The following is a 10,994-nucleotide window of genomic DNA, read 5'->3' on the forward strand; positions in this document are numbered from 1 at the left end:
ACCTCCTAGAGGGACCGGGAAGACCAGAAAAGAACGGAGGAGGAAGGGAGTAAAGAACTTGGGAAACGAGGCAGAGAACAGGGAATGTAGCAGTAGTTTTGCCCCCGTTCTTAATAGGAGAACTGAAGGAATGGGTAACTTGGGTGCTCGGCTCCCCTCACTCTACCTTCTTTTGCCCTCTGATGCTCTGAAGACCTGAGTGAGTGCCTGCTGACCCCGCCATTGTGGCTGGTCCCTGACCGCTCCAAGACCAGCTTCTGTTTCAGACCACATCTGGAATGTTGTCATGGAGGTGACATGTGACTTTGCTAGGCGTCCTTACCCAAAGATCGTAAGAAGCTTTGTCTCTGCTGCACTCCTTCTGAGTTACTGAAATAATTTTCTTATAGGAGAGGATCTGTGTACACTTTAATAGCCACAATAAGAAACTTTCGAGAGGAGTAGTCATCTTTAATCTAGTTAATGTATTTGTGGAACCACTAGTTAGTTCAGTGATTGACATTATGTTAATCCATTTATAGAACTGAATATTAACCTCTGAACATTCTGTCCTTCTGAAATATGAAGGAGGGGGGAAAAATGTTTCTTTGTGGAAGCCCCGGGAAATGAAAAATCCAAGGGAAAGGTAAAATTTATATATGAAATTGCAGACCTGTTGTTTATTTACTTTCTTCTTGTCTTTTTAGGGACTGGTTAAATATGTTGAGCCCACCAATTATTCCTCCCAGTCAACAGCCAACAGACCAGCATCTGGATTCTTCTGGAAGCTTGAGTGCTCAAGGTGAGACTATGGAAAATGTTATGCATAAAAAAATAAAAATCATTAACTACAAATAGAGAAAATCAGTCGCTTTGAGATGCCACCGTTTTTATTAAATGCTGATCATTTAGGCTCACACCCCCAAAATGAGATACCCTGTGCCTCATTTTATAGGATGATAAGTCCTTTGGTATCAAATTGACCTTCATCTGGATTCCGGGTCTACCAATTCCTGCTGTGTGGCCTTTAGGACTTTTGGTTACCACATTTGTAAAGTAAGACTGATAATAGATAGTGTCCACCTGAAAGTTTTTCATGAAGATTCAATAAGGTATGCTGTGCACAAAGCACTAGCTGTTCATATTATTATAAAGCAGACCTGATACTCCTAGATCACTAGATACATGTTTTCATTCATACAGGGATACTTGTCTTTAAAGATAAGGCTGGTACAGAGTTATAGCAAGTAGTGTTAGCGATGGAGGAATGGGAAGGAAGAAGGAATGAAAATTTGCCTGCATCCCTTTGTTGGGGAGAGTCATAGAAAGGAACCATCAGGTTTTGGTTGTGAGCAGGGAACGTGATTGTCAGGAGTGCATAGAGGAGGAAGGGAAAAGAAGCCTTTGGTTGAAACAGAGGGATTGGAATGGAAGGGGTAGAGGAGAGTCTAAAGTGCATAATTGGAGTGACAAATAACCTCAGAGTGAGACTCCCTGAGACGGCTTTTTGAGTTGGGATTCTGAAGAGGGAAGCATGCTATCTGAAGTTAAAAAAATAATAATACAGGAACTGGAGCCAATATAAATTGCTCCAACAAAGGTGCCAGGTTTTTCCCCCACTAACTGCCCCAAGGAGAAAGTGGAGCATCCCATTTTTTTTCAGGTATGGAAAATTCAGAGTGAGAGCTCATACATCTGAGCTGTACATTTTTGCCGCCCAAGGGATGGAGATGTCTCCATGATTTACTGTCTGAAATAGATTATGCCCCTCAAATTGGGAATCTTTTTAGAGGTGTACATTTATAATTACTTATGACAGAAAAATAGAATCTTGGCTGTCAGGAGGAGACCTTGCTGTGAGGGAACAAATAATATGTTATGTTAAGTGTCTCAAATAAACCAGAGAAACAGAGAGCGTGGTCCTTGAGCAAAGGCACCCAAGATATATATTAGTGAGAATTAGCTGGAAAAGAATGGCTTCAAGTCACCATTGCCAAGTGAGGTTTTGACAGCAGGAGCTCAGTTATGTTGAAGGTAAACAGAACTTCCATCGAGGGCAAATTAACAAATTAAATTCAGAAGATTGTAGAAATGTTCTGGCCGATGTTAACCAGATCTGGCGCCCTTCCTGCCTGTCAGCCTCGGTTTCTATCAGCTGTCCCTTTCCCCTTTTCTGATCTGCTCGAGTGGTTTGTAGCTAATTAGTATTATCAAAAATTAGTGTTTCCTATTTGGTGACTCTTTACATGTCATTGGCTTAGTTGTAGAAAACATATCAATATGCCAAGGTAGTGTTCTTATAAATTGTTGGTCAAAGAAAAATGATGGGTTCAAGTATCCAGTTTGTATCACCAGAAGCAAGAGGGAGACGTGGTTGCAGGCAGTCCGGGCCTCTTCCTGGGCTTCTGTCCCACGATACCAGGAATTTAGGGAGATATGCCGGACACCGTGCTAAGTCCTAACATCAGCTGTCATGGCAACACCACAAGGAAGGTACTGTTTGTGTGCGTGTGTAATTGTTAGTCTTTACAGCTGAGAAAACTGAGGTATAAAGTTCTTGAATGCCTTGCCCAGGGTCACACCACCAGTCCTCAGCAGAGCTGGGAAGGGAATCCAAACAGCCCGGCCCAGAGCCCATCCACTGTTTTTATACTTTTTCGATTTTGAACCAAGTACCTAAATTACCTACTCTAAAACTAATATATATAAAATCAGGAATTGAAATTTTATTTTTCTCTTCAGAGTTCCTGATCTACAGAAAAAAAAACAAATTGAAACATCTCAAGGGCTAAGTACCTAAGTTCTTTAAGGGGGGGAAAAAAAGAGCAGACCTCTAGTCCCCTGTTTCAGCACTGGACCTGCCTCCCCTGCCCATCCATGCTTGTCAGGAATGACAAGTGGCAGCATTTTCTCCATGGGAGTGAGGGACTCAGGGGCAAAGTTGCTGTGCTGACCAAATCTGAGGGAGCAAGGGCCTGACTGAGAGACAGGATCCCTGGATTGCCGAGCTGCCAGGCCTGGGTATTTGCTTGTCACCTACCTTCTCAAAGGCCTTTCTAGACAATCTTATCTAAGTAGGTCCATCTCCCTTCGCCTTGTACATTTTCTTCATGCCCTTTTCACAGTTTGTCATTCGTGATTTGTTTGCTTGTTTAATGTCTTCTTTCCTACGTAGCCTGTGAGGTTTTTTTTTTTTAATTTTATTTATTTATTTGAGAGAGAATGAGAGAGAGCACATGAGAGGGGGGAGGGTCAGAGGGAGAAGCAGACTCCCTGCCGAGCAGGGAGCCTGATGTGGGACTCGATCCAGGGACTCCAGGATCATGACCTGAGCCGAAGGCAGTCGCTTAACCAACTGAGCCACCCAGGCGCCCTAGCCTGTGAGTTTTTAAAAGCAGAGACTTTATCAGTGTGCTCACTCCTGGATCCCAAGTACCCCATGCAATTTCTATAGGTTATTAGCTACTCTCTAAATTTTTGTTAGAGGGAAGACAGGAAGGGAGAAAGGGGAAAAAGAGGGAGAGAAATGTTCTTCAAAAGGCCATTTTTTTATACCATCCTTGAAAAAAAATGAGTAATTCATTTTACTTTCAGTTTTCCCCCATTCCAGTATTTTAGTATATTAGGTATATTTCTAAAATTTGACAATGAGAGCATTGAACCTAGACCCTAGCATTTTCACAACTAAAACAGTGATAGGTCACCTTGGGCAGTGGTTCTTAAACTATATTTATAAGCAGTGAAAACTTTTCTTTCAAATGAATTTCATATGAAATTCCAACATATAAAAGAGATAAAAGCAGAACTGTTCTGGCTAAAGGGGAAGTTAGGGTCTCAGAACCCTGCCTTGGGGCTCTGATGAACCAGCTAAGAACAGTGATGCAGTACAACACCCTCAACTTGACCTTGCTTAAGGTCAAATGCCTGATCAGAGCCCCAGCTAGGAGTAGGACCCAGGCTTCCTCCCTATCAGTGCCTTTCTGCAGAACCTGTGAAGGTGGTTTTGAAGGCTTCACAGGGAAGGAGGGCTTCCCATCTTTAGACTTCTAGGATAAAAATAATAATAGCTAATATTTATTTCACCTTCCTGTGACCCCCACCTGCAAGTACCCTTTACTTCTCATAATAGCCTCCTGAAGTATAGATACTGCTGTTCCCTGCCTTTTGCACATGGACACTGGGGCTTAGAGCCAGGAAGTAACGTGCTGAACCCCCACAGCTGCAGCTGAGGTGGAGAGGTCAAGATGCATCTGCAGAGCTAGAGGCATAACTGCAGTTGAACAGCAGGGAAAGATGGCCTGACCAATGCCTAGTTCTAGAAAACTTGCCCCAGGCCATACGAAAGTAAGTGCATGTGTTAACCTCAACAACAAAAGAGCGGGTTATTTTACCAGCAAAAAGAGTTTATTGAGGAATAGCAGAAGAATGGCAATTTGGGACATGCAAGCTGCAGCAAAGCATGGGCAAACCTGGAGAACAAAGGAGAGGAGCATTACTTTGTAGAGAAAAAGGAGGACGTTGGGAGAAGCTGCTTCGAAGGAAAGTCTATTAGAGTCTAAAAGTCTAAAGCAAGAGTTCAAGGTGGCAACGTTGCACTTGGAAATGTGCAGTTTATGACTCTGAATGCATTTTGTTACACACCAGGGAAGTCCTTAACCAGACTATTGAGCTCTGAAACCCATAATGTCTCAATGGCCTGATTTCAGGCGAGGTGGCAACATCATAGCTAGGGGAAAACGCATCCCAATTCCAGCAAGGGAAGCTGAAATCACACCCTGGACTAAGAACCTTGCTGGGGTGCATCTGGGTAATAAGTAGGTGGGGATGGTTCTGGAGTAAGAGAGAGAGCCTCAGGCATCGGCAACGTGTTTACTTCTCTACTTCCGGGCTTACTTCTAGTACTCCTAGAAGGAAGGCATCTCTTTAGTGCAAATTGTTTCGTAAGTTTGTTTCCCAGCTTTATTGAGATAAAATTAAAATGTAACATTGTGTAAGTTTAAGATGTAACACTGTGTAAGTTTAACTGATGATTTGATATACAAGCACACATTTGAATCACTGCACATTTGTAAGTAGAGACTACCTGGAAAGAATGAAATTGCACTAATTCCCAGTTAATCTTCCAAATCCTTCAACATGTTGTCTTCAGTGGCATTTTCCAAGTAAAATATAGCCACTGGTTTTTGCAAAAGAGTTGATGTACTTATTTCCCAAATGAAACCTGAACTATAATCATGGCATGTTATTTGCCGTCCGAGAAACAATATGGTTTTCTAATAGAAGAAAGTATCTTTTTCATCCTTTTTATCCCATGCTTGGTCATTTATCTTTCTCCCATCCCAGGACACGTATTTGCTGAAAACCAAAATTCAGCAGTTTACAGTAGACTTTCTCGGGTTTTAGTGCAAATTAATTTTGCCCTACTGTGAGAGGCATTGGTGGAAGAGTTTGCAAGCACCTGGTGCTCAGCAGAATCTTATCTAAAATGTCATCTTTATTGATCCTGAGGCTGACTGTTTGGAATGGTGATCCCTCACCATTGAATTGTTTAAACAATAGTGTATTAGTATGCACATAAAAATACAGTCAATCAGTTCTCAAGATCTATGAGAGAGAAAACGCATTAACTTTTTAAAAAAAATTCTGGATGGCAGCGTCAGAAAATCGAAAATCAAGTGCAGCGTCTTGATTCAGAGATTTTAAATCTGATAAAGTGGTGCCACATCATTTGTTTTCAAGCTTGAGGACTTAGCCCGCGCATATAGGTTTTCTATTATCTATGGTTAAAATGCAATAAATATAGATAATTAAGCATTTATATTAATGGACTTTCAAAAGGTGAACTGAAGGAATTGTTTGCCTGAACTGATCTAACAGAGGGGAGGGCAACTAATATTGCTGCATTTGGTCCGGCTCTGTTGGTTTTTCTTCTATTATTGCTGTTAACCAATTTCAGAGTGGATGAAGCTGGAAGTTTGTAAACAGATTATTATCTGAAAGGCAATTTTATTTCACTGGAAATGACTTTATTATGTGGAGAAGAATAAAAATGTAATTTGGACCCCTGTCCAGATGCTCTTAGTCTGGTAGCAGAGAATGGTTTTATTTGTTAATTTGTCCTTTTAGAGTTTCTGTAGCCAGTCTTTAAATAGAGCAATTTAGCATTTTGGGGAAAAACAAACTCTGTTCCATCCAAGAATATAATTGAAAATTACCCCATACCCTTGCACAATAATTACCTTTCAAAACATTTCCCATTGCTTGACATCATAGTGGTAATTGCTTAATGATATTATAATTTCATTACGTAGGGATTACAATGGCCTAAAATGATGTAAATTGGAGGCTTTGAAAATTGAGTTATAATGAAAACAAAACCTTTTATGCAAGTTTAAAGCACTTACTTCAATGTAAAATTATACATAATGTCACCCAATTTTTATACGAGTGTCATTGTTGGTAGAGTTTTAAAATTCATCCATTTAAAGCTTTAGTACTAAAAACCACAAAACCTGCTTTGGTCCCATGGTTATAATGCATGAGGTTCCCGTTTTATAGTGATATGTATTGGAACGAATGCATTTATATAGCAGTTACTGCTTCAGTTTTTATGCATTATGTAGCAAAACCCCTACTAATGAATTGGCTCCACCTCGATCCCTTTGCAGTTGGGTGATAAAGACCCATGGCCCATTACAACTGTTATTTTCATCTAGAAAGATTCCTGACTGGTCGTAATATGTATTGAGTTTCCTAACTTAATAGCGCCGGCTTAAAATTTTATCTTTTTGGAAAGTACCAGCACCGAGTGCGCTAAGCAGTTATACGGCATGTAACTTACATGCCAGAGGTCAGAATTTCCCCCACTGTGTGGATGGAGTAAAAATGAAGCATCAGACAGCAGACCCCTGAGATAGGTTGACTTGTAATCATTTACCTCTGTGATACATGGTTTTAACATTACACCTGATGGAAAAATACATTTTACTTTTTGAAAAATATGTGATTTTTGGTTTAAGAACTCTTTTTACTTAAAGATGAATTCATGATAATGTCCTTTATGACACTAGTTGGGGGTCTTTGTATTTCATTCAAATCCACTATTTTTTTTTTTCTCTTGGTAGTGAAAAATCAAACAGGTATAGTTTTGGGATGGGGAATAAGGTATAAGTGGACATAGCCCTTTTGTGTCTAACTCAGGTATCTTCCATTTTTCATGATGACAATTATATCAACAACATTTATTGAGTATTCACTGTGTGTGTGGAGTGTTACTAAGTATCTTACTTAGTTCTCATAGGTACTATCACAGGTAGTATTACTATCCTCACATGAGAAGACTAAGGCTCAGAGTGCTGAATTTTCCCAATGTCCCACAGCTATACGAAGTGGTAGAATGGGATTTGGACCCAGGTCTCTCTGACTCCACTGTCTCAGTGTCATGCTGCCCGTCTCTATGAAGCCTTATCTTAGGACTCTAAGCTTTATCAGTGTTTCTGTTCTGAGTGACTAAGCAATTTAGAGCCTGTAGTTCATGATTTATTTCAAGATTGTCATTATCCTTAATAGTAACAGTAACGATCATTTGTTGAACAACTGCTATGTGCACTGTGCTATGCATATTATCCAGGGTCCGGTTTCATCTTCCACAAAACCCTATGAAACAGGCTTTGTTATTCTCATTTGGTAAATAAGGAAATGAGGGTCCAGTGCGGCAAAATAAACCGTAACTGCCTGAAGGTCATTTGGGTAGGCAGCGGCCAAGCTCCTCTCTGTCCTGTCTGCCAGATCCTAGGGCCCAGGGCTCTCTTGGCCACTCTGCAGTTGCCTCTTCCATCCCCCCTCATTAATCTTTACTAGCTGCTTTTGTTTTGTGTGTGAATGTCACATCCACACCTAGACATGGTACAGATTTAATAGACATCTTCACGTAGCAGGTACACATAAGTTACTTATTGGTTCTGTTCTCTGAAGAAGCCTAAATAAGAAAGGGATGATGGATTGAATATGTGAAGGTAAAGGACATGCACACCCTCCCTTTGAGGTGCAGAAGTGACCTAAAAGGGGGTCATCTTCCATGAGAAACAGTCACTTGAAAAGCATTCCCAACCTCTCCTACTTAAAGGAAGAAGGTGGACCCTGAGGACCACTCTTGAGGTAACAATAGAAAGTAAAGGAAAGGCAGCTTGCTTTCTCTGATTTCCTATTCTTAATTAGAAACTGTGCGGGGTGCTCAGGTCAGCTACCACCATTAACGTGGCCATTAGCAAAGTCCTGTCATACTTCAAGGACATAAGCCACTGCAGCCAAGAGTCACAGAAACTCATCAAAGACACTGCAGGGATCATTGGATCTGGTCCTGCCCTGTGCACAATAAAATCTCACACAAGTGATTGCCCCAGTCCTTGCTTCACCCTCCCCAGGGTCCACCCCCCCCATTTCCTGGTCCGCTCTACTGTTTAGAAAATTCTTCCTTGTGCTGAGCCAAAATCTGTCTCCTCATAACTTTCCTTCGTTGATCCTCTTGCTTCCTCCTGGAACCCCACAGAATCTTCTTAACTTCTCTCTCATTTATCACCCTTGATGTACTTGAGGCCAGAAGGGCTGCTGTAACCTCAAGCTTTGTCTTTTCTGGAGCTAATAAGCCTGGATTTTGCCTCTGCCCTCCCACATGGACCCTCTCATCTTTGTGATTTTTGAAGTATGAGAAATGAAATTTCTTTTGTTTCCAAACCTGAGTTTTCAAATGAAGGACACCTTTACAATTTTTTACCCTCTTCCATGTTTAAATTCCCATAATATAATAGCTCCCAACTGAACGTTTTCCACCACCTTCTTAATGAAAGCAAGGCGCCAATACGGTAGAAAGAACACGGAACTGAGAGTCTGGAAACCCAGGTTCCTCCCTGACTCTGCCTCTGACTCAACAGAGTGACCTCAGGTGAGCCGGTTAACAGACCCTGCTTCCCTCGTCTGTCAAACGGGCACCATAATCCCTGTCGATTTCACAGGAGGGTCAAGCGAGCTACTGCGCACGAAGTGCTTTCTAAACCACCCAGGGCTCCGCCAGTTGAGATGTTAGCCAGCAAGGCAGAGGCACCTAGTCCTCCGGTTAGTTCAACTTTTTAAGGACTGCCGGTGCTGTGTGCTGCCCGTAAGAGAGTCAGCCACTCTTGGGTTTTGCCCGTCACTGCACACTCCTTGAGAACAGCGCCTGCTTCGTCGACCATCTCATCCCCAGCACCCGACTCAGTGCCTGGTGCAGGGGCGATCATGTTATGGGTCTTTGGAGGGTCAGAGACATGCCTGTGGTAGAATCTCAACCCCCGACTTTACCATCTTGGCCCCGCCCCCTGGGACTTAACTCGGTTTTGTCACTGTCCTGACACCGTCCATGCACCAGCTCAGTCTGATTTTGGCTGGAAAAGATGGAGTCCCACCACCTTCCCGCACTCTAGGCAGTGACACTTATAACCATAGACTTGGCTTTCACAGTCATGTATTCACCCTTTCCAGAAACATTCAGTATTGACTGAGCCTCTGTTACATGTCAGCCCTGCCCCAAGCCCACACCTGAGCCTTTCTCAAAGTAACCCTGGTGAGCTCACAGCCCCAGAGACTGGGTTTTCTCTGGTCCTTAGTAGCCTGTGCTAAGGAAGAGAGAGGAGTGTTCTCCTAATCACCCCTCCTCCCTGAGCCTGCCCCTCCTCCCTGAGCCTGCTCTGATCCTCTCCAGCTCAGGGAGGTCTTACCCTCCTAGCTTCTGGACTCCTATCACATGGTTTTCAGAAGTAGTCACAAGTCACTCACTTGCTGGTGATGGCACCAAGTGCACAAGTACTTAGCATAGCACTGGGCATGTATAAGGTGCTCAGGGAAGATCTTACGAAAACAGTCTTTTTTTTTTTTTCCAGTCCATGCCATGGGTTGGAAACCAACCAAACCTGCTAATAACTTAGGCAGCAGGAGTTCCTCCAAACCATCTAAACAGTTGTCACAAGAGACAAACATGAAGCCACGTCCATGTTACTAGCAAATGTGACAGACCTTCCTACCATTAATAAAATTACCCATCACCTGACCGTTTTCTGTATGTGTTCTATGCTTCATGTGTCTTGTGTTCCTAAACAGCATTATCATTTTAATTCAGGCTTACTTGGTAGCACTTTTAGGGTGCATTCATACAGCTCTGGCCCACAACCGAGTCTGGAACTGTCGCCCCCAAGTCTTGAATCCCTCTCATATCCTTGATCCCATGAGTCCCTTGGCCCTGTCCCTTTCTTCTCTCCCTCCCTGCCTGGCCTCCAAACTCAGCTTTTCTTGTCCTTCAGAGCGAAGCCGGCCCTGTCTTACGCTGTGTGCACAGAGTCCGCACGTCTGCTGTGCTCCTCCATTCTGGCCTTGATATTCCTCCCGCACAAGGTGCATCTCCCAGGAGGGTTAGAGGTGCCTGTCTCCTTGCCCTTCTCCCCCGGCAATCAGCAGTTCCGGGCGGGCAGGCGGCTAACGTGTCTGTGGTTCTCCTCCTCACAGGTGAAGAAGACCCAAGTGTGGAAGAGGACGAGGAGGTGCTGACTCTGCTGTATGACCCGTGTCTGAACTGCTACTTTGATCCCCAGACGGGGAAATACTACGAGCTGGTGTGAGGCGTCCCTCCAGGGCCTAGAATGGCCACGCCCAGGGGGAGCAGGCAAGCCAAGCTGACCGTGACGTTGGCCCCACAGTGCGTGTATGGGGCAGGCCCGCAGTATCCAGAGTAACTGAAAGAAATGAAGTTGTTTTGTAAATAACGTATGATGTTAAGGATACCTACCTTCTCTTTGTAGATGCATGTGATTTTTTTGGCAGTGAAGGAATTAATACAGAGACAAGATTTTAGGACTTTTGAATTGGTTTCTTCTTGGTTAGTTCTCATCCTACATATCATTTTTTATTGCCTATAATCTTACGGAAGCAAATTAAGAGTTATTAATTCAAATGTTTTGCAGTGTTAATCTGTAAATGATGGCTTGATA

At 42.9% G+C, this 10,994-nt stretch overlaps 1 protein-coding gene across 2 annotated transcripts in view; it reads left to right on the plus strand.

The window, feature by feature from the left end:
* Nucleotides 1–10,625, plus strand: part of CFAP20DC (CFAP20 domain containing) — a 267,426-nt gene extending 256,801 nt beyond the window's left edge. For both annotated transcript variants that reach the window (XM_021695068.1, XM_021695069.1), the window contains 2 exons: nucleotides 687–781; nucleotides 10,513–10,625. In XM_021695068.1, coding sequence (XP_021550743.1) covers nucleotides 687–781; nucleotides 10,513–10,625 — 208 coding nt within the window. The remainder of the gene's footprint in view (nucleotides 1–686; nucleotides 782–10,512) is intronic.
* Nucleotides 10,626–10,994: the final 369 nt, after the last annotated feature.

This window comes from Neomonachus schauinslandi, chromosome 1 (genome assembly GCF_002201575.2).
Source record: "Neomonachus schauinslandi chromosome 1, ASM220157v2, whole genome shotgun sequence".
Lineage (NCBI taxonomy): Eukaryota > Metazoa > Chordata > Mammalia > Carnivora > Phocidae > Neomonachus > Neomonachus schauinslandi.